The following is a 25117-nucleotide window of genomic DNA, read 5'->3' as shown; positions in this document are numbered from 1 at the left end:
ACACAGCAGAGCTCAGCCAGTGATGTAGCAGAGCCAATACCCGCATGAAATGGCAAAGTTGAGCCAGTGATGTAGCAGAGCCGATACCCACATGAAATGGCAAAGCAGAGCCAGTGATGTTGCAGAGCCAATACCCGCATGACACGGCAGAGCTAAGCCAAGGATGTAGCAGTGCCGACACCCGCATAGTAGGTCATATCTGAGCCAGTGATGTAGCAGAGCCGATACCCGCATGAGAAAGAGCTATACCAGTTATGTAGTAGAGCTAATACCCACATGACGCTGCAATGCTGAGCCAGTAATGTAGCAGAGCTGATACCCAAATGACACGGCAGAGTTGAGCCAGTGATGTAACAGAGGCGATACCCGCATGACACGGCAAAGCTCAGCCAGTGATGTAGCAGAGCCGATACCCGCATGACACGGCAGGGCTGAGCCAGTGATATAGCAAACCCTATACCCGCATGATACGGCAGAACTGAGCCATTGATGAAGCAGAGCTGATATCCCCATAACACAGCAGAGCTGAGCTGTTGATGAAGCAGAGCTGATACCTGCATGACAAAGCAGAGCTGAGCCAGTGATGTAGCAGTGTGAATACCTGCATGACACGGCAGAGCTTAGCGAGTGATGTAGCAGAGTTGATATCCGCATGACACGGAAGAGCTGAGCCAGTAATGTAGCAGAGCCAATACCCGCAAGATACAGCAGAGTTTAGCAGGTATGTGGCAGAGATGATGCCCGCATGACACAGCAGAACTGAGCCAATGATGTAGCAGACCTGATAACTGCATGACACGGCAGAGCTCAGCCATTGATGTAGCAGAGCCAATACCCACATGGCACTAAATGCTTAGCCAGTGATGTAACAGAGGTGATACCTGCATGACAGGGCAGAACTGAGCCAGTGATGTAGCAGAGCCCATACCCACATGACAAAGCAGAGCTGAGCTAAGGATGTAGCAGTGCCGATAACCGCATAACAGGCCATAGCTTAACCAGGCGAAACCTGCATGTTATGGCAGAGCTAATCCAGAGATGTAGCAGAGCCTATACCTGCATGACACGTCAGAGCACAACCAGTGATGTAGCAAAGCCAATACCCGCATGGCACGGCAAAGATGAGCGAGTGATTTAGCACATTTGATACCTGCATGACAAGGCAGAGCTGAGCCAGTTATTTAGCAGAGCTGATACCCACATGACACAGCATTGCTGAGCCAGTTATGCAGCAGAGCCGATACCCGAATGACATGGCAGAGCTGAGCCAGCGATATAGCAGAGCTGAAACCCGCATGACACGGAAGAGCTAAGCCAGTGATGTAGCAGAGCCAATACCTGCATGACACGGAAGAGCTTAGCAGGTGATGTGGCAGTGCCGATACCCACGTGATAAAGCAGAACTGAGCCAATGATGTAGCAGACCTGATACCCGCATGACGAGGCAGAGCTCAGCCAGTGATGTAGCGAAGCAGATAACCGCATGAAATGGCAAAGCTAAGCCAGTGATGTAGCAAAGCCAATACCCGCATGAAATGGCAAAGCTGAGCCAGTGATGTAGCAGAGCCTATACCCGCATGACACGGCAGAGCTGAGCCAAGGATGTAGCAGTGCCGATAAACGCAAAGCAGGTCATATCTAATCCAGTGATGTAGCAGAGACGATACCTGAATGACAAGGCAGAGCTGAGCCAGAGATATAGCAGAGCCGATACCTGCATGAAACGGCAGAGCTGAGCCAGTTATGTAGCAGAGCTTATACCCACATGATGCAGCAATGTTGAGCTAGTTATGTAGTAGAGCTGATACCCGAATGACACGGAAAAGCTGAGCCAGTGATATAGCAGAGCCGAAACCCGCATGACACTGCAGAGCTGAGCCAGTGATGTGGCAGAGCCAAAACCTGCGTGACATGGCAACGGTCAGCCAGTGATGTAGCAGTGCGGATAGCTGCATGACACGGCAGAGCTGAGCCAGTGATCTATCAGAGTCGATACCCGCATGACACGGAAGAGCTGAGCCAGTTATGTAGTAGAGCTTATACCCGCATGACACGGCATAGCTGAGCTAGGGATGTAGCAGAGCCATTTCCTGCATGACACGGCAGAGCTCAGCCAGTGATGTAGCAGAGTCGATACCCACATGGCACGGCAGAGCTGAAAAAGTAAAGTAACAAAGCTGATTCCCGCATGTTACGGCAGAGCTGAGCCAGTGATGTAGCAGAGCCTATAACCGCATGACACGGCAGAGCTCAGTTAGTTATGTAGCAAAGTTGATACCCACATGACACGCCTGAGCTCAGCCAGTGATGTAGCAGAGTTGATACCCGCATGAAACGGCAGAGCTCAGCCAAAGATTTAGCAGGCCAGTAACTGCATGACACGGCAGAGCTGCGCCAGTAATGTAGCAAAGCTGATACTCACATAGCATGGCAGAGCTGAAAAAGTGAAGTAACAGAGCCAATACCCGCATGTTAAGGCAGAGCTGAGCCAGTGATGTAGCATAGCTGATATCCGCATGATATGGCAAAGCTCAGTGATGTGGCAGAGCCAATACCCGCATGACAAGTCAGAGCTGAGCCATTCATGTAGCACAACCGATACCCGCATGACACGGCAGAGCTTAATCAGTGATGTAGCTGAGCCTATATCTGCATGACACGGCAGAGCTCAGCCAGTGATGTAGCAGAACAGATATCCCGCATGATATGGCAGAGATGAGAAAGTGGTGTAGCAAATGTCAAACCCACATGACACAACAGAGCTGAGCCAGTGATGTAGCAGAGCCAATACCCGCATAACACGGCAGAGCTCAGCCAGTAATGTAGCAGAGCAGATATCAGCATGACACGGCAGAGCTAAGCCAGTGGTGTAGCAGAGCCAATACCCGCATGACACGGCAGAGCTAAGCCAGTGATGTAGCAGAGCCAATACCTGCATGACACGGCAGAGTTCAACCAGTGATGTAGCAGAGCCGATACCCGCATGACAGGTCATATATGAGCCAGTGATGTAGCAGAGGAGATACCTGCATGACATGGCAGAGCTGAGCCAGAGATGTAGCAGAGCCAATACCTGCATGACACGGCAGAGCTCAGCCAGTAATATAGCACAGCAGATATCAGCATGACACGGCAGAGCTAAGCCAGTGATGTAGCAGAGCCAATACCCGCATGACACGGCAGAGCTAAGCCAGTGATGTAGCAGAGCCAATACCTGCATGACACAGCAGAGTTCAGCCAGTGATGTAGCAGAGCCGATACCCGCATTACAGGTCATATATGAGCCAGTGATTTAGCAGAGGCGATACCTGCATGACATGGCAGAGCTGATCCAGAGATGTAGCAGAGCCGATACCTGCATGACATGGCAGAGCACAGCCAGTGATGTAGCAGAGCTGATACCCACATGACACGGCAGAGATGAGCCAATGATGTAGCACACCTGATACCTGCATGACCAGGTAGAGCTGAGCCAGTTATGTAGCAGAGCTGATACCCTCATGATGCAGCAATGCTGAGCCAGTTACAGTATGTAGCAGAGCTGATACCCGTATGACAAAGCAGAGCTGAGCTAGTGATGTAGCAGAGCTAAAACCCGCATGACAAGGCAGAGCTTAGCCAGTGATGTAGCACACCCTATACCCGCACGATATGGCACAGCTGAGTAGGGGATGAAGCAGAGGCGGTACCCGCATGACACAGCAGAGCTGAGTCAGTGATATAGCACACTCCATACCAGCATGATACGACAGAGCTGAGCCATTGATGAAGAAGAGCTGATACCTGCATGACACGGCACAGCTGAGCCAGTGATGTAGCAGTGCGGATAGCCGCATGACAGGGCACAGCTGAGCCAGTGATGTATTAGAGTCGATATCCGCATGACACGGAAAAGCTAAGCCAGTAATGTAGAAGAGCTGATACCCGCATGACAAGGCAGAGCTGAGCCAGTGATATAGCACACTCTATACCTGCATAATACGACAGAGCTGAGCCATTGATGAAGAAGAGCTGATATCCGCATGACCTGGCACAGCTGAGCCACTGATATACCAGTGCAGATAGCTCCATGACGCGGCAGAGCTGAGCTAGTGATATATCAGAGTCGATACCCGCATGACACGGAAGAGCTGAGCCAGTGATGTAGCAGAGCCGACACCTGCATGACAAGGCAGAGCTGAACCAGTGATGTAGGAGAGCTGATACCCGCATGACACGGCATAGCTTAGCTAGTGATGTAGCAGAGCCATTTCCTGCATGACACAGCAGAGCTCAGTTAGTTATGTAGCAAAGTTGATACCCGCATGACACGCCTGAGCTCAGTCAGTGATGTAGCAGAGTTGATACCCGCAAGAAATGGCAGAGCTCAGCCAAAGATTTAGCAGGGCCAATAACTGCATGACACGGCAGAGCTGAGCCAGTAATGTAGCAAAGCCGATACCCACATAGCATGGCAGAGCTGAAAAAGTGAAGTAACAAAGCCATTACCCGCATGTTAAGGCAGAGCTGAGCCAGTGATGTAGCAGAGCTGAGATCCGCATGACACGGCAAAGCTCAGTGATGTAGCAGAGCCAATACCCGCATGACAAATCAGAGCTGAGCCATTCATGTAGCACAACCGATACCTGCATTACACGGCAGAGCTTAATCAGTGATGTAGCAGAGCCTATATCTGCATAACATGGCGGAGCTCAGCCAGTGATGTAGCAGAGCAGATATCTGCATGACAGACCAGAGAAGACCCAGTGATGTAGCAAAGCCAATACCAACATGACACAACAGAGCTGAGCCAGTGATGTAGCAGAGCCTTTACCCGTATGACACGGCAGATCTCAGACAGTAATGTAGCAGAGCAGATATCAACATGACACGGCAGAGTTAAGCCAGTGATGTAGCAGAGCCAATACCCGCATGATACGGCAGAGCTGAGCCAGTGATGGAGAAGAGCCAATACCTGCATGATATGGCAGAACTGAGCCAGATATATAGCAGAGCCGATACTCACATGACATGGCAGAGCTGAGCCAGTGATGGAGCAGAGCTGATACCCGCATGACACGGAAGAGCTAAGCCAGTGATGTAGCTGAGCCGATACCTGCATGACATGGCAGAGCTTAGCAGGTGATGTGGCAGAGACTATATTTAACATGACACAGCAGAACTGAGCCAATGATGTAGCAGACCAGATACATGCATGACACAGCAGAGTTCAGCCAGTGATGTAGCAGAGCCAATACCTGCATGACATGGCAGAGCACAGCCAGTGATGTAGCAGAGCTGATACCTGCATGACACGGCAGAGATGAGCCAATGATGTAGCACACCTGATACCTGCATGACAAGGTAGAGCTGAGCCAGTTATGTAGCAGAGCTGATACCCTCATGATGCAGCAATGCTGAGCCAGTTACAGTATGTAGCAGAGCTGATACCCGTATGACAAAGCAGAGCTGAGCCAGTGATGTAGCAGAGCTAAAACCCGCATGACATGGCAGAGCTTAGCCAGTGATGTAGCACACCCTATACCCGCATGATATGGCAGAGCTGAGAAGGTGATGAAGCAGAGGCGGTACCCGCATGACCAGGGCCGGACTGGGACTTAAAATCAGCCCTGGCAATCAAACCCCAGCAGCCCACATACCATATCCTTCCCTATATATCATGGATAGCCGTGTAAAATACGAGCTGTAGCAAATTCTGCTTCATTTAGCCATGTCCCCACTACTCCCTTAAACATGTGAACCCCACCATCAGCACCTAAAAATAATGCTATAACATGATCTGCTGTGGATTTAATGTGGCATATATATGCACTCATTCAACTGATTAAATCAGAAGCACCAAATCTGCATTGGATTAGGTATGAACGTGCCCTTAAAGGGAACCTGTGGGGTCTATACCAGGTACACAGCTGTAGATCCCAGCGTACAGGTCAGGGACCGGATCTTTAGTCCAGTGTAAACCTCTATAATCTTTCTTTTCATTACCAGCTGAAGTGTCACAGAGGTGGAGCCACAGCAGCACTTTCTGCCCCCGTCCCTTCCTGCTCTGACTGATCGACGTATAGGGTGCTGCTGCTGCGGCTGCTGGTGTGAAACTTTAGTTGGAAATGAAAAGGACAATTATAAAAGTTTACACTGGACTAGAGGTCAGTGATATCTCCCTCACACCTGTCTGCTAAGATCTACAGCCCTAGTCCTGGTACGGACCTCACAGATTCCCTTTATAGGAGAAAAACATGGCCACCTTCTTCCAGAAACAGTGCCACACTCTTCTTCAGTTTGTGTGAGGTATTGCAGCTCAGTTCCACTTGAAGTGAATGAAGCCAAGTTGTAATAACCATACACTGAGGACAGGGTGGTGCTGTTTTTGGACAAAAGTTACTATATTTTTTAAATCCCTTTTATCCTGACTATGTTTGCACACCATATAATGGCGGTCAAAGCTACATAATAAGCTGCTAGATAGCCATTTCCTACTGGATATCCATCCATCCGTAGGGCCCCAGGAAAAATTGATGGATATATAATGGTAACATAGGTAAGAATTTTCTGTGCATGATAACACTGTCATAGTTAATAACACCAGTAAGCAAATATTATCCCCATACTGTACAAGTTACTGCCATACTGTTACTAAGCAAACCCACCAATATTTCCTATACTACCAGTATATAAGTAACAAATAATATCCCCACACCATGAGCACGGCCATTACCACCACATAATGACTAATACCGCTACACTGTGACTGAATACAATCCACTATATAAAACACTAATATTACCAATAATACGAGTAATACCATCACACCATGCTCACTACCCTCAGCATACAGTGACTGGATAATACCACTATACCATCACACCATGCCCACTACTCTCACCATACGGTGACTGGATAATACCACTATACCATCACACCATGCCCACTGCCCTCAGCATACGGTGACTGGATAATACCCCTATACCATCACACCATGCCCACTGCCCTCAGCATACGGTGACTGGATAATACCACTATACTGGCACCAAATAACAGCTACCATATAAAGACCAATATTCTCCCAAAGCAGTGACAATAGAACACAGGTGTTACACTCTGTCCCTACAGCTGTTACAGAACTACAAATCCCATCATGACTGGACAGCTAAAGCATGACGGGAATTGTAGTTTTGCAAAAACTGGAGGGCTGGAGTGTGACACCCCAGATACTGAGGTAGATCCCAGCTGTATAAAGGTTCTGTAGACCTGATAAGTGATTATAGGGCAATTACATCCTGTCACTTACAGTAGGCGTCTTCTCTGCATGACGAGACGTCCACTTTTCCTTTTCTTCTCCATCTGGCTCCGGCCATTATAAAGGCTTCTCTGGCCATGACTCCTCTTCACGGGATCTGCCAGACAGACATATTAGGCTTCATGCTCCAGCAACATCCTCATCTATACATCCCCCCCATATAGAATAGCCCCCCCCCCCGCTGTACATCCCCCTATATAGAATAGCCCCCCCCTGCTGTACATCCCCCATATAGAATAGCCCCCCTGCTGTACATCCCCCTATATAGAATAGCCCCCCCCTGCTGTACATCCTCCATATAGAATAGCCCCCCTGCTGTACATCCCCCTATATAGAATAGCCCCCCCCTGCTGTACATCCTCCATATAGAATAGCCCCCCTGCTGTACATCCCCCTATATAGAATAGCCCCCCCCTGCTGTACATCCTCCATATAGAATAGCCCCCCTGCTGTACATCCCCCTATATAGAATAGCCCCCCCCTGCTGTACATCCTCCATATAGAATAGCCCCCCTGCTGTACATCCCCCTATATAGAATAGCCCCCCCTGCTGTACATCCTCCATATAGAATAGCCTCCCTGCTGTACATTCCCCCCATATAGAATAGCCCCCCTGCTGTACATCCCCCTATATAGAATAACCCCCTGCACCCCCCCATATAGAATAGCCCCCTGCATCCCCCCATATACAATAGCCCCCTGCATCCCCCCATATACAATAGCCCCCTGCATCCCCCTCCAATATAGAATAGCCCCCCTGCATCCCCCTCCCATATAGAATAGCCCCCTGCATCCCCCCTCCTATATAGAATAGCCCCCTTGCATCCCCCTCCCATATAGAATAGCCCCCCTGCATCCCCCTCCCATATAGAATAGCCCCCTGCATCCCCCCTATATAGAATAGCCCCCCTGCATCCCCCTCCCATATAGAATAGCCCCCCTGCATCCCCCCTATATAGAATAGCCTCCTGCATCCCCCCAATATAGAATAGCCCCCTGCATCCCCCTCCCATATACAATAGCCCCCTGCATCCCCATCCCATATAGAATAGCCCTCTGCATCCCCCTCCCATATAAAATAGCCCCCTGCATCCCCCCATATAGAATAGCCCCCTGCATCCCCCTCCCATATAGACTAGCCCCCTGCATCCCCCCAATATAGAATAGCCTCCTGCATCCCCCCAATATAGAATAGCCCCCTGCATCCCCCTATACAGAATAGCCCCCTGCATCCGCCTCCCATATAGAATAGCCCCCTGCATCCCCCTCCTATATAGAATAGCCCCCTGCATCCCCCTCCCATATAGAATAGCCCCCTGCATCCCCCTCCCATATAGAATAGCCCCCTGCATCCCCCCAATATAGTATAGCCCCCTGCATCCCCCTATACAGAATAGCCCCCTGCATCCGCCTCCCATATAGAATAGCCCCCTGCATCCGCCTCCCATATACAATAGCCCCCTGCATCCCCCTATACAGAATAGCCCCCTGCATCCGCCTCCCATATAGAATAGCCCCCTGCATCCCCCTCCTATATAGAATAGCCCCCTGCATCCCCCTCCCATACAGAATAGCCCCCTGCATCCCCCTCCCATATAGAATAGCCCCCTGCATCCCCCTCCCATATAGAATAGCCCCCTGCATCCCCCTCCCATATAGAATAGCCCCCTGCATCCCCCTCCCATATAGAATAGCCCCCTGCATCCCCCTCCCATATAGAATAGCCCCCTGCATCCTCCTCCAATATGGAATAGCCCCCCCCTGCTCCCCCTCCCATATAGAAAAGCCTCCTGGATCCCCCCTATATAGAATAGCCTCCTGCATCCCCCCATATAGAATAGCCTCTCCTGCACCCCCCTCCCATATAGAATAGCCCCCCTGCATCCCCCTCCCATATAGAATAGCCCCCTGCATCCGCCTCCCATATAGAATAGCCCCCTGCATCCCCCCCATATAGAATAGCCCCCTGCATCCCCCCAATATAGAATAGCCCCCTGCATCCCCCTCCCATATAGAATAGCCCCCTGCATCCGCCTCCCATATAGAATAGCCCCCTGCATCCCCCCCATATAGAATAGCCTCCTGCATCCCCCCAATATAGAATAGCCCCCTGCATCCCCCCTATATAGAATAGCCCCCTGCATCCCCCCTATATAGAATAGCCTCCTGCATCCCCCTCCCATATAGAATAGCCTCCTGCATCCCCCCTATATAGAATAGCCTCCTGCATCCCCCTCCCATATAGAATAGCCCCCTGCACCCCCTCCCATATAGAATAGCCCCCTGCATCATCCTCCCATATAGAATAGCCCCCTGCATCCCCCTCCCATATAGAATAGCCCCCTGCATCCCCCTCCCATATAGAATAGCCCCCCCCATATAGAATAGCCCCCTGCATCATCCATATAGAATAGCCCCCCTGCATTCTCACCTCACCTCGCTCCCAGCAGCTTCTTCCTCGGCTGGATCTTCGGTCCACGGCGGCGGCGGCTCTCCTCTCTCTCCTCCAGGTCCTCAGCGGCGCGTCAGGGAAGTGATGTGACTGCTGGGAGCCTGGTGGAGGTGGCTGCAGACGTGCCTGCGCGCGGCACGTCTGCGGCCCTCGGCACTTGGGGGGGAACAACGGGGCGAAGACACGCCACCGCAACCCCCTCCCACCACCACAGCCCGCTCACCTTGGCCCGGCTGGCCCGCTCCTGACGTGCTCCGCCAATCAACGAGGGGCCGCAGCGGCCGGCCACATCGGCCCCACGTTGATTGGATTGGAGGAGCATGTCAGGAGCGGGCCGCAGCGGTGATTTTTTTTTTTTTCCATTAGACAGCCCGGGCGGCCCACGGACTGGTAATCTGGCCAGCCCAGCAGGCATTTGCCCGCCTTGCCAGATTACCAGTCCGGGCCTGCGCATGACACAGCAGAGCTGAGCCAGTGATATACCACACTCCATACCAGCATGATACGACAGAGCTGAGCCATTGATGAAGCAGTGCAGATAGCCCCATGACGTGGCAGAGCTGAGCCAGAGATGTATCAGAGTTGATACCCGCATGACAAGGCAGAGCTGAGCCAATGATGTAGGAGAGCTGATACCCGCATGACACGGCATAGCTGAGCTAGTGATGTAGCAGAGCCATTTCCTGCATGACACGGCAGAGCTCAGCCAGTGATGTAGCAGAGCCTATAACTGCATGACACGGCAGAGCTCAGTTAGTTATGTAGCAGAGTTGATAGCCGTATGACACGCCTGAGCTCAGCCAGTGATGTAGCAGAGTTGATACCCGCATGACACGGCAGAGCTGAGCCAGTGATGTAGGAGAGCTGATACCCGCATGACACGGCATAGCTGAGCCAGTGATGTAGGAGAGCTGATACCCGCATGACACAGCATAGCTGAGCCCATACTTGCAAGGTGAGCCAGGGAACAAGCAGAGTTGATATCCGCATGGCACAGCAGAGCTGAGCCAGTGGTGTTTCAAAGCCGTTACCCGAATGACACAGAAGAGCTAACCACATGATTTAGCAGAGCCAATCACACGGCAGAGCTGAGCCAGTGATGTAGCAGAGCCTATACCCTTATGACACGGCAGAGCTCAGTCAGTGATGTAGCAGAGCCAATACCTGCATGACAAGGCAGAGCTGAGCCATTGATGTAGCACACCCGATACCCGCATGACAGAACTAAGCCAGTGATGTAGCAGAGTTGATACCCGCATGTTACGGCAGAGCTGAGCCAGTTATTTAGCAGTTGATATTGGAATGACACAGCAGAGCTGAGCCAGTGATGTAGCAGAGTCGATACCCGCATGACACGGCTGAGCTCAGCCAGTGATGTAGCAGAGTTGATATCCGTATGAAACGGCAGAGCTCAGCCAGTGATTTAGCGGGGCAAAACCCTGCATGACACGGCAGAGCTGAGCCAGTAATGAAGCAAAGCTTTTTCAGCTCTGCCATGCCATCTGGGTGTCTTACATTTGACATGGCAGAGCCAAGAAAGTGATGTAGCAGAGCTGATACCCGCATGACACGGCAGAGGTGAGCCAGTGATGTAGCAGAGCCGATACCCACATGACACGGCAGGGCTGAGCCAGTGATGTAGCAGAGCCGATATCGGCATGATAAAGCAGAGCTGAGCCAGTGATGTAGCAGAGCCTACCTGCATGAGAAGGCAGAGCTAATTTGATTTGGCACAAGCGATAGTTTCATAACACGGCAGAGCTCAGCCAGTGATGTAGCAGAGCGATACCCGCATGACACAGCAGAGCTGAGCCAGTGATGTAGCAGAGGTGATACCCACATGACACGGCTGAGCTAGTCATGTATCAGAGCCGATACCCGCATGATACAGCAGAGGTGAGCCAGTGATCTAGCAGAGCTGATATCAGCATGGCATAGCAGTTTCTTTCTCTGTTTTTTCTGGAAGCGTCAGTGATTTGGCAGCTGGCACAATGAAGTTCTCATTATTCGGGGTATAAAAATGTAATCAGTGGAAGACTCTAAAACGATTATCTCTAATCGGTCAGCTGTTTTACATTGACATTGTGTGTGTTATGTATTCCTGACTTCGGAGAAGAAGTGATAAGCAGATGTTTTACTGATTTCCTGCCGATTCTAAAAAAATTGTAATTAAAATTTCACCTGTGTCAAAAGAATTTTTCTTCATCTTCAGAAAGATGTTTTATTAACATATGGCAAAAATTAGCTTGCAGTTTTACACTCTGTTGGATCACTAAAGGTAAGGTGCCTTTTCCCGATATACACGCAGTTTTTGAAAGAGTATGTTCTCCCTCTGGCTAACGAGGTAACTGAGACCAAAGCAAATTCCAGCTTCATTCTGTAGAATTAAAGTCTAGTGAGTATTGAATGTGAGCTGTCACACTGTCCATATACTTCAGTGAACGTTGATTACCAAACCCTGGGGCGGCGGCCTGCAACGATCAGGAATATAGGGCTTATTCTGAGGATATGCCATAATGCCTGAGCAAATCCATAGGAATTCCCCTTAAGGGTACAAACACACAAACCGGATCCACAGCGAAATCCGCTGCGGATTCCTTACTGTTGGTTTCTATGAGAGGACATACTCGCAGCGAGATGTGTATGTAAATGACAGCCCCGTTAACCCCCTGCCGGCTGGAGCATACTGTACCTACTCCATGCTCCGGCTTGCTCCCGGCGTCTGGATGTCCCGCTCAGCGAATCAGCGGCTGCGCCGGGGCAATGGAGGAAGCCGGAGCGTGAAGCTGCAAGTATGTCGTCTCATAGAAACCAACAGGAAGAGATCCGCAGTGCATTTCGCTGCAAACTCGCAGCGAGAAATCCGCTGAGGATCCGGCCTGTGTGTTTGTATCCTTATGGGCTATTCTAGGAAAGGGCCTTTTTTGATATATGCCCAGGGATAGGAGGTATAAAAATAATAAAGCACAGCCGCAGCCCTCCCAACCAGTCAGCAGCTGAGGCAGGACACCACTGCACTCCTGCCCAACCAATCACTGCAGCTGCTGATTGGATGAGCAGGCCTGCAATGCCACAACAGGTCCTGGAAACGGCCACACATGGCTTCTACATGGAAATTAACTGGGCTATAAAAGGAGAAACACAAATAAATCATTGAAGTTTTTTTAATGGAAGAACAACATTGCTAGATGTATCTGGCAAATAACAAAAAGAAAACAAATGAAGTACAATAAGTAAACAAAGTTTTTCTGTGACTCATTCACAGTTTAGAAATGTTGGCAAACTTCCGACTGAGGTAGCTGCTTTATACAGGCCAATGCAATCTCCTGGGAGAGATAAACCTAGAAAATATGGTTAAGGGTACAAACCCACTTGACGTATTTGCTGCGTGAATCAGTCTTAAAAATAAGCAGGCAAAACGCAGGTTGGCTTTATACGATTGTTCTGCGTTAAAATACGCAATTGCGTATTTTTGAAGCGTGAAGCTTGTTGTTAGCAAAGCATCAGTTGTTAACAACCTGTGCGAAAAACGCATGTAGCTTCACGCTTCAAAAATACGCAATTGCGTATTTTAACGCAGAACAATTGTATAAAGCCAACCTGCGATTTGCCTGCTTAATTTTAAGACTGATTCACGCAGCAAATACGTCAAGTGGGTTTGTACCCTAAAGCCTAAATAAACTGCCCATGTAAACGTTATCTTATAAAATATACTATTAGTACAGTGATCTCTCTATATCTATGCAGACTAAGTAAACAGACACAATAGAGTACAGTGAAGGTCACGAGTATATGGCCTTTGTGAAGCCTGATTGTTTAAGACTATGTGGTATATAGTATATGGACTATGTGGTATATGGTCTATGTGGTATATAGTATATGGACTATGTGGTCACCTGATTTACAGTTCAAGAGTAAGAAAAAAACTGATACGAACATGTCCAGCATTTAGTCTCTTATGGCAATTCCTTCCATGTGCTTGAGTTATATGGATGGACAGGACCATAAGACAGACATAGACTCCCATGTCTATTGTACGGTCTTGTCTGTATGTTAAATGGCATGGTTTGATCTATACAACATGATCTGTATGTGATATAATAGGGTCTGATTGGAATGGAATGGTCTGTGAATTGTGCAGTAGTCTCACTATTTTGCATGGTATGATCTATATGCTGTACTGTATGGTATGTATGTTGTTTGACAGTCTGGTATGTGCATTGTGCAGACTGCTCTGTATGTTGTATATGATTGTCTATATGGCATAATCTTGTCAGTGCATTCTGTGGTTTGGTCTGTATGTCGCATAGTATAGTATGGTCTGTATGCTGAATGATATAGTTTGGTCATACAGTATTGTCTAATTGCTATATAGTACAGTCTGAATTTTGGAACGTTTACCTGTTTTGGTCTCATGTGAAAAAAAAAAAATAATAATAATTATATATATATATATATATATATATATATATATATATATAATTTTCTAAGCACTTTCAGAATTACTGAGCTGTTCCTGACTATAAATACATTATTCCTGAGCAATGCACTATATGGCTATGCTGTCAGAAGTGCCTGACATCTAACATATACATACATTGTCTATTTTAGTAGCTCAGATAACACGTGTTAGGTCACTCATCTGACGGTGGAGACACAGCACTCTCTTTTTCCGAGAGCAACAATTTGAAAGCAGCTAGAGGTATGGAAAACTACTATACATGAAGTACTATGATTGACAAGTTATTTTATGTAAATTTCTATTATGAAATGTTAAAAGCTGAAGTATGTGATATGCTTTTCAGTATATTACAGTAAGGCATATTAGGGTAATTCTCATGTACAGTACACTTGTAAGTTGTCATATGCAGCATTTATCATAGCAGGATAGTTGTCATGTATAGCACATGTCATAGTGAGGTACATGTACAGTGCATGACACAGTGGGATAGTTGTGTACTGTACAGCACACAACATAGCAGGAGATTTCCCTTAGAAAATCTATTGCATACAGTTTGTGCAGTTTATTGTTGATCCCTATTTGTAATAAACTTTCTAAAAAAAAATCTGCATTATTCCCAAATATTATTTTCATTATTATAAAAAAGTACAAAAGCCTGAGTGTGCAATAGAAGTGTAAAGTCTCTTTTTGGGGGGGGCGTAGTAGGCCTACAGACGATCCCATTTCTTGCAGGCCGCGATCTTCCATGCATCGATGCAGTGGGCAAGTGCAATCTGCTCGGGAAAGTCCTCTTCTATCTCAGGGAAGGAGACATCTTTGATATCAAGAAGAGGTCCCAGTACTTCTCTTAGGCTGCAATAAAAGATCAAGACAGATTAGGACTGGGAAGAAAATAAGGCCCCAAGGGAGCAGAGATGCAATGTATTATTACAGGTTTATATATAAATTATTTCTTCTAATATTTGGAGCCACTTGCAAATGCTTTAAAAAGACTCTTGTCAGTAGGTTTACGCTGTCCTATCTCAGGGGAGCATAAACTAGTGACAGAGAAGATAAACACAAAAATGTATCATTTACATTGTTCTGTGCAGCTGATCCAGAGATATCCTCCTGAATAACATGGACAATAAGTAGTCCTCTCCATTATGTGCATGAGCCCAGTAGTCCTGGATATTCATGAGAAGCAGAAAACTCCGCCCACCAGCTGATGATTGGCAGTTATCTATCCATGCTGTGTATAGGTAGTCAACTGTCAATCAGCAGCTGGAGGGCGGGGGGAGGGGTGTGGCAAGAATCCTATTCTCCTGCATATTAGGAGAACGGCTGATCAGAATGATGTAAGTAATACACCAAACTGTCCAGCCTTTCTGTCACTAGTTTATGCTGCCCTCATTTAAAGTGTCATAAACGTACTGACAGATTCCCTTTAAAGAGGTTTAACCGGGTGCTTATATTGCACAAAGTACAGAGGCATTGTATGTTATAGGAATTCAGAATTCAAATTTTCTCTTTCTCCCTGTATTCACTCAACTAAGTACAAACATGAGCAGAAATTGGTGTGTGTGTGTGTGTATATAGGGAAGGTGATGTATCAAAGCTTGAATTCAAGTTTCTGTAGAATGTAGAAAATTCACAAAATTTGGCACAGGCCTTATTTTGAGCAACAGTTTTCAACTTTTTCTGTGTTTTAAACATTTGTGCACCTTGTCTGACAAAGGGGTGTGGCTTTGGTATAAAAGAGGAATGTTGTCAGTATGTGGCTTACAAACCATTCACCAGAAAAGTGCATAGGAAATAATAAGCTAATTCATCCTAAATTGAAAGCTTGAAAATGTGAAATGCCCTTTTTTATACTACCAGTGTGCTCACTGAGTATTGGAGGGAGATCTGCACTAGCACCGTATACGATTGTACGCTGCTAGGTTTAGAGAGAAGATCCTATGCTTCTCTATAAAGTGGTGCTAAAACAAACAATATGTAAAAACAACTTTTTGTAGAATATGCAACCTCTAGATGTATTCAGTGGCAAACAAATGGGCACCATTACCACAATAGTGTCACCTTGACAAAGATGTCTGAGTACACTAAAACGTGTCAGAGCTTTTTGTCCCACACAAGGATCCGTAGCAAAGCACAGTGACGTTATCTGTGCTAAAGCTTTGGCTGTCCAGGAATGATGGGAGCTATAGTTTTGCAACAGCTGGAGAGCCAAGGTTCCCTACCCCTGCTATAGTGGATGGCCATATGAATTGTATTATGATACTCTATTGTGGCAATGGTGCCAATTTGTTTGTAATTTATTCATTAATATACTGTATTCAATAGTGGGCTGGGTATATTTACATATTTTTTTGTTATAGATGGTAACATGAGCACTCCTCATGTCTGACTTGTTGGTTACACGTGTATCTCCGTAATGTCTGATTTTGTCAGGGTATGTACCCCCAGAATTGTAAAGCGACAAGGAATATGTTGGTGCTATATAATTGTAATGTAGCTTACGTCCAGGCGGGTTTGAAGTCATCGACACTACGTGGCTTCCTTAGCTTTATGGTGATCATCTCATGCAATTCTAACAAAATCACGTTTGTTCCATTTTGCTCCAGGAAAATATTGAGTTGTTGCCTCCCTTCCTTGCCCAATTTCGCCTTATATGCTTTGTCTACATCAACAAAAGGGTCCTGAAAAAAAACACAGTATTAGGGGTGGTTTAGTCTCTTATGTTCATTAAGATGCACAAAGGAGCATAATATCCTAGGGAGACTTTTATCAATGCTGCGCCCCAGGTATACACCATAGAGAAGGTGCAGATTCACTCATTTATTATGATTTACGTCTGCTCACGTAGGGCCAACCGGGTTTACTAAGAGACCATAACACCTTAAGATATTAAAAACTGTCCCCCCTAGTTTTAAAACATTCTTACCCTTTTAAGGTGTAGAAGATGGGCAGACTTCAGAGCTGTCAGTAGTTGCCAGAGTCCAATGGTGTTCTTCAGGTAACAGCGTTTCAATGCCTGCAAATAATTCCATAGATAATGTGTAAAAGTTGTACGTATAAACTAATATGATACTGCAGAAGTGGTTTTCTATTCTCTCAAATACAGCTCTGGGGGGAACAATGGTGGTCAAAGAACAATGACTGAGTCAATAGAGACTGATATATTTCCACTGTCTTGTTAGGACATACATGGTTACCAGGGGGGCTCTTGTGTCACCAATGGAGTTGGATGTGTAGGCATGATACTGTATGACAACACATTCGCAATGTATGTTTATACATGTAGATACAGTACACACAAGACTCCATGTGGTGGTTTTTAGTGTATGTTTACATGTATTAGAAATGTATAAAACGTACCTCAAGGACATGGAGACTGCTCTGGTCCTTCATCTGTAAGACGTCCTCTATGTAATTTGTAATGGGAAGTTCAGAATCTCCTCCAGACATAGATAGGAACCCCAACATAATATCCACGATGTTTACAGCCTCACAGACATCACTGAAGGTATTCAGGTCCTTACTTATAAAATCTATGGCTGAATTTGGTAAAGAAATCTATGGAAACAGATACATTATTTTAGAGGAATAATTTAGCATTAATATTTTTATTACTTAAAGTGTATCTATTAAGTCCAGGCAGGTTTGTAAAATAAATAAAAGATTGGGACCAGAGCTAGACTGTTTGACAGTAGTACTTACCAAGGGACTCCTTTCCCTTTTTGTCTACTCTTGGCTGTTATGCCATGACATGGTATTGGTGAAAGTACAGTGCAGAACAGACTGACACTGAGCTGATGGATGAATTACACATATACTACTATGGATAGCAAGTGGAGGGAGACAGGGTTATTGATGTACTGGCTTTGCAAGGTGCAATGTGAGCAGAAATAAAAAAAAGTAAACAGCAAGGAAGGGGTTAAACTAAGCACCAAACTGCGAAGAGGCTAAAAGGAGAGTGATAACACTGCGACTCTGTAAACATTCAGAGACAGTTGCCCTGAGCTTTATGGGTGGTCAAAGATGAAATTAGAGCCTTAAGGTACCAATCTGGAACAGTATGGATCATCTCAGGAGCAGTTTGGATCATCTTCAGCAGACACACTGGCCTCAGCTTGCAGGTACACAACCCAAGATGTACACATAGTGCTAGCTAAGCCCTGCTCCAACATTCTGTGTTCTGTCCTGATCTATCTAAAGACGGACATCCTGGCATCAGGCAGTAAAGAACCAAGAGAGCTAACAGCAAAGATTTTAGAGCAGTTTTTCTTGAGTAAGTAGTAATTTTTGGCATATGAAATCATTTACAATTATCTTAGGAATTACATTGATGACATGGAGAGAAGTTATTTTAAACAACACTGACAATTTAAATGGGTTATCCAGGCTTAGAAAAACATGGCCATTATGTTTCATTAACAGAATCCATCTTGTCCTCAGTCTGGTTGTGGGATTTGCAGCTTAGTTCAACTGAATTGAATGGATCTAAATTGTAATAGCACACACAACCTGGGGGCAGGGGTGGTGCTGTTGTAGCAAGTAGCTGTGTATTTTTGTAATTCTGGATAAACTTTTTAATGCTCATTATACTATACCTGTACAATCTTCTTCCTTATATCCGTGAATAGGTTTTCATAGTTACGGTCTTGCGTAGATATAACAGTTGGCAGACCCTACAATATCAGCAATAACAAAATAAAAGTATTTTAAAGAACAAAGTAAAGTAAACAAAAAACTAAGCCCAAAAAGTCCCAGATTTTCAGTTTCTTTCCATCCCTTAAAGAGGTATTCCAGAGAAGATTTTTCTTTTTCAGTTTAACCGGTGTCAGAAAGTTACATAGATTTGTAAATAACTTGTATTTAAAAAAACTTCCAGTAGCATTCCAGTACTTATCAGCTGCCAGGTGTCCTGCAGTAAGTGGTGCATTCTGTTCAGTCTCTCTGCTGCAAGAGATGGCAGGTGGCAGCATAGAGCACTGTGTCAGACTGGAAAGAATACACCCTTCCTGCAGGACATACGGCAGCTAATAAGTACTAGAAGGCTTTAGATTTTTAAATATAAGTAATTTACAAATCTTTATAACTTTCTGATACCAGTTGACTATTTTTCTCTGGAGTACTCCTTTAATAAACTTTTTCATTAAATTCTATGTACTCGCAGAAGGCAGGGCTGAAAAAAACAAAAATTGCCGTCTCCTGAACACCAAAACAGTTTGCATTCATAAGGGTTTAAATGAATGATTTTTTAATTTTCTTAAAGGGGCAGACTGAGTGGAAAAAAATATATAACAAAACATTACTCAACTCTTCACTTTCCCGCTTCGGCCATTTCACTGCTCTCTGCCACCTCACTGATCTACACTTTCTGGTCATTTTTCGAGAGACATGCTTGGTCAGCCATTCCCTGGCTAAGATGGGCCAGTGACTGGATGAGCAGGCATTTCCTTCCTTTGCTTGGGTCTCAAAATGGGATCAGGAAACTTGAGGTCAAAAGAGCCATCTTAAGCCCCAGAACAGCAGGTGGGTGATACAAATTTTTTCATAAACATAAATTTTCCACCAGACCTCTTCCTAAGTAGTTCCTGCCCACAAGACTGCTGACTGTATACAGCTGTGGTACCCATCTATGCAAATGATCATTCCATCAAGAACCTACCCAGGATTAGAAAAACATAGCTGCCTTCTTCCACAAACAGCTCCACTCTTGTCTTTAGGTTGTGTGTAGTATTACAGCTTGGCTCCATTCACTAACGGAACCAAGCTGCAAAACCAAAACCAAACTGAGGACAACAGTGGCGCTATTAGTTAGTGGATGAAAGTAGCTATGTCTTTCTAATCCTGGACAACCCCTTTAAAAGCTTTGTTTTCAAAATGTAAAAGAATTAGTCAGAACGTATGGCAATTATATTATGTGTTATATGTGATATAGCCGGCTACTTACAACCATGGTGATAAGAGGTTTTCCTTGAAAGAATCGGCTGGCAATCTGATGCTGGATCTTTGGGAGATCAAATTCTTGCAAGGTCTCTTTGCCACTCTCCAGCGTGTATTGGCAATTGGAAAGGATTATAGGTATGAAATCCTTCTCCATCTCATAGTTGATGACATGGAGATTTGTTACTTCGGAGGATTTGATGGAATACCTGAGCAGAATGGTGATAGGATTAGATGTGTGGTCTCCGCTCACAGTCATAACACACAGAGGAAATAAAGATGTCACCTACTTCTGTTCATTGTTGGTGTATTTCTCCAGAGCGTATATAAAGCTATTGTGCAGAGTGATGAGGTAGCTGACAAGGGCGGTAGCGCATAAGCCATCTCCTTGCCGGCGAGGAAGAAGATAGGTGAATTTACTATCCATGGTGAGGACATTGTTGTACATATCATCTGGTAATTTTATTTCACCTAAAACAAGAAAGCAGGACCAGAAATTGAGTTTACCAAGACCATTACACAGCTGGATGATCGTGCAGCCCTTGCTGCGTACATAAAAATATTAAAGTCTTACTTACTTCTCCATGCTCCCTGGTGTCCTCCTGGATGTTCTCCACTCACTGCATCCACTGCTGAAGCTTCTAAACCAATCTGTGCACTGACAGGCTGGTCAACCAATTACCTAGACCTAGGCAGCACGATGGCTTCAGAAGCTTCAGACTACGGTGAGCTGGGAACAGGCAGAAGGACACCAGGGAGCCTGGACGGGTAAGTAATAACTTAATTATTTCCTATATACTTTCATCAGCCGCCAACCACGCACCTCCTATTACATGGAACGATGTGCGGTTGACAGACAATGATTTTTAACCTCTTAAGGACGCATGACGTACCCGTACGTCATGCGTCCGCAAGAGGTGTTCAGAGTGGGGCCGCGCGGCGACCCCGCTCTGAACCGCCGCAATCCCGGGTGTCGCGTGTAGCCCGGGACCGCGGCTATTAGCGATCTCCGTGTCTGGTGCCGGCCGGGGTCTCTGCCAAGATGCCGCTGATCCCGACACAGCACTCATTTGTTTTCTGCTGCAGCAGCCGAAAGCAAACGAGTGCCGATCTCATTGATCTTTGCTGTATAAGTATACAGCAAAGATCTCAATGAGAGATCAGTGAGTATATACTAGAAGTCCCCCAGGGGAAAAAAAGTGTTCTCATTAGTAAAAGCCCCCTCCCCTAATAAAAGTTTGAATCACCCCCCTTTTCCCATGTTTTAAATAAAAGTAAATAAATAAATAAACAAACATGTTTGCTATCGCCCCATGCGTAATCGCCCGAACTATTAATCACATTCCTGATCTCGCATGGTAAACGGCATAAGCGCAAAAAAATCCCAAAGTGCAAAATTGTGCATTTTTGGTCGCATCAAATCCAGAAAAAATTTAATAAAAAGCGATCAAAAAGTGGTATATGCGCAATCAAGGTACTGATAGAAAGTACACATAATGGCGCAAAAAATGACACCTAACACAGCCCCATAGACCAAAGGATAAAAGCGTTATAAGCCTGGGAATGGAGTGATTTTAAGGAACATATATTTGTTGACAATGGTTTGAATTTTTTACAGGCCATCAGATACAAGAAAAGTTATACATGTTACATATCGTTGTAATCGTAACAACTTGAGGAACATGCATAACAAGTCAGTTTTACCCCAGGGCGAATGGCGTACAAACAAATACCCCCCAAATAAAAGAAATGCGTTTTTTGTTCGATTTTACCACACTTTGAATTTTTTCCTGGTTTCGCAGTGTACTTTATGCACAAATTCAGACTGTCATTGCAAAGTACAATTAGTGACGCAAAAAATAAGGGCTCATGTGGGTTTCTAGGTGGAAGAATGCAAGTGCTATGGCCTTTTAAACACAAGGAGGAAAAAACAAAACCGCAAATACGAAAAGTGGCTCCGTCCTTAAGAGGTTAAACTAGCTGAAAGACAATGATCAGCTGATAATCAGCTCCCCGGCTGATCATTGTGTTTATTACACGGGAAGATTCTGCCTGATTGGGCAGATAATCACCCCATGTAACAGGACCCTAAAACATAAAGCAAGCACTGTAATAAATAGTAGCCAACAGAAAGATAGAATATATATTGATCTTGTCTCACCATTAGCTTGAAGGCAGTGCCTTAAATTATTCCATGCTAAGAGAAAATACTCAATTCGTTTCTTCATTAAATCTTGAGCACTTGCTGAAAAACAAAGGTATATGACCAGTGTTATGTACACCACTATAATGAATATAGGCCTCATTCACAAGTCCGTAGTGCAACCCGCAATTGTGGACTGCACTACAAATGTGCTTCAGTAGTGCTTCGCAAATAACGGACCACTACATGCAGGTCCGCACTAGAACCTGTGAGCGGGGCCATTAAAATCTTTTGGCCCTATGTTTTGTCTGTATTGTCCTCTTTCCCTGTTATTCCTTCTGATAATAAATAATTAAAGGGATTCTCAGGCTAAGAGTGTTTTTAATATGTGGCCCGAGCTGCAGTGAAAATAAATACTGTACTTACCTGGTCAGATCTCCTGTCGCTGCTGGTGTTCCAAACTTAGGGTCTAGATGACGTCTTTTTTTTTACTAGCTCCAATGCAGATTAGCAAGGAACTGTATACTAAGTAAATCACTGTGCTGAGTGGCCAGATACATGTATAAATGTTATTTTCACTGAAGCCTAGGCCAATAGTTTAGTACTTTATTCATATATTTTCAGGAAGAATAACAGCGGCCTATCAAAATAAAATGTTCTAAGAGAAGATCCTCTACATTTCTTATATGGGGAATGCCAACAATGCCAAAACTGTTTTAAAACTAATACCAATAGACTTGAATTCCTTAGTATACAGAGACGTAACTACCACTGTAGCAGCCTAAGCAACTGCTACGGGGCCTGCTGCATTAGGGGACCTCATGGTTCGCTCCTGCAATACACTGGGCCATCTGAGCTTTCATTATTTGCAGCACCCGATGGCCAAGTGGGCCTCCTGGGTTCTGCAAATGTCCCACTCCTAAACAGCACTTGTAGTTATGACTACACTTGACGGCTTAGTGTTCAGTCGGGGGTGAGGAGGCTCAATCAAAAGTTTGCTATGGGCCAGCCATTCCTAGTTACGCTCCTGTTAGTATAGGCATGGTTTGCACATATACGTAAAACACACCTGTGCGTATGGAGTGTAAGAAGTCTTGTATGGTTACATACTGAATATCTCTGCAGTTCTGGAACTTTTTTACCAGCTCTTTTTGAAGACTAAGGATTCCCGGAAGGAACTTCACCATCTTAAGTTCAGCTTCCTACAAGGAACATTTAAGATTGGATTATTTTCTTATGATCATATGCCACAGTAATATAGTAAAAGGCAACTAGATTAATAGGTAACAAAAGCCATAAACTGGTTAAACAAATAATAAAAAAGCATTTACAGATGTTCCCCTGGTGCGTGTGTATAGTATTATTAAAATTGTATGCCCGTCTTATACAAGTGAGGATGTATCATATGTCGCCATGTTATGACTGGCAGGTCTGCCCTCTGGGATCTCTACCAAATAAAGGTTATAAAGGGCTGGTGGAAGGCTGCTGTCCTATTGGTAGAGAACTACATCCAAATTCAGAACTCCTTTTGGTCAGTATGTCTACCAAGACCAGAAATGGAAAGGACACAAAGAACTAAAAATATGCACCTTTCTCTGTGTTTTGGGCACACGGAAATGAACAAACAACAGCATATATAGCATCTTACCTTCTCCAAGAACCTCCATAACAGTGGCAGAGCGTTCTTTCCATCTACTTGCTGAACGATGTGCATTAAATATTCTATGGAGATCCTCTCTCTGCAGCTCCAGATTTTGGAACAATGTACGTGACTGTCCCGTGGTAATTCCAGTTTCTCTCCACTTTTCAATGGGTCACCGTACACAAGCCTTACGATGGGGTTTGAGCTTATTCTCTCATCTTTGCTGATGTAATTATTCACTCTGGTAAGATCCTTATCCAGACTCTGTGTATGCAGGAAATGATTAGAAATCACTCAATATATAATATGCAGCCAATAAAAAACAACAACAAACAAAGAAAACTGTTAACTGTTTCATTATTTGTGAAGTGACAAGATAATTAAAGGGGTTGTCCGGCGATAAAAAATTATTCACAGAATAACACACATTACAAAGTTATACAACTTTGTAATGTATGTTATGTCTGTGAATGGCCCCCTTCCCCGTGTTTCCCCCCACTCACGCTAGACCCGGAAGTGTGGTGCATTATACTCACCGCATCTCGTGTCGTCCACGGTCTCCGATCGTCAGCAGTGACGTCTTCTTCGGGAGGCCAGCGGATCTTCCCGAGTGCCGGCCGCCCTCTGCAGCGTCATCCGAAGCTCAGCCGCGATTGGCTGAGCATAACTGTGCTTAGCCAATCGCGGCTGAGCGGCTGATGACGCGGCCACGTCATCAGCTGCTCAGCCGCGATTGGCTGAGCACAGTTATGCTCAGCCAATCGCGGCTGAGCTTCAGATGACGCTGCAGAGGGCGGCCGGCACTCGGGAAGATCCGCTGGCCTCCCGAAGAAGACGTCACTGCTGAGGATCGGAGACCGTGGTCGGCACGTGACAGGTAATGTATAGCGCACCACACTTCCGGGTACACGGGTGGGGGTGGTGGGACACGGGGAAGGGGGCCATTCACAGACATAACATACATTACAAAGTTGTATAACTTTGTAATGTGTGTTATTCTGTGAATAATTTTTTATCGCCGGACAACCCCTTTAAATATTTTTTTGTTTGCTATAACTAGGGATGAGCAGATTTATAGTACTAGCAAAGTGCTTCGCTTCACTAGGCTCGGAGGTCGGCTTGTCAGCTGGCTGCCTTTGAACTCCATGCTGCTCCACTTCTTCTAGATTCCCAGGACTGGGTTCAGC

The 25117-nt window shown here is 45.7% G+C and overlaps 1 protein-coding gene across 1 annotated transcript in view; it reads right to left on the bottom strand.

Moving 5' to 3' along the window:
* Positions 1-14169: 14169 nt before the first annotated feature.
* The window catches only part of RNF213 (ring finger protein 213), a 74183-nt gene continuing 63235 nt past the window's right edge, over positions 14170-25117 (bottom strand). The window contains exons 48-57 of the mRNA XM_069969150.1: positions 23937-24194; positions 23358-23490; positions 22307-22390; positions 20436-20616; positions 20153-20354; positions 18807-18884; positions 17572-17769; positions 17138-17227; positions 16714-16892; positions 14170-15063 (exon numbers count right to left, since the gene is read on the bottom strand). Of these exons, the coding sequence (XP_069825251.1) occupies positions 14919-15063; positions 16714-16892; positions 17138-17227; positions 17572-17769; positions 18807-18884; positions 20153-20354; positions 20436-20616; positions 22307-22390; positions 23358-23490; positions 23937-24194 (1548 nt within the window). The 3' untranslated portion in view covers positions 14170-14918. The remainder of the gene's footprint in view (positions 15064-16713; positions 16893-17137; positions 17228-17571; positions 17770-18806; positions 18885-20152; positions 20355-20435; positions 20617-22306; positions 22391-23357; positions 23491-23936; positions 24195-25117) is intronic.

Source organism: Dendropsophus ebraccatus, chromosome 1, assembly GCF_027789765.1.
Source record: "Dendropsophus ebraccatus isolate aDenEbr1 chromosome 1, aDenEbr1.pat, whole genome shotgun sequence".
Classification (NCBI taxonomy): Eukaryota; Metazoa; Chordata; class Amphibia; order Anura; family Hylidae; genus Dendropsophus; species Dendropsophus ebraccatus.
Note: the sequence above shows the minus strand (reverse complement) of the source record. Positions and strands in the feature narration are given on the sequence as shown.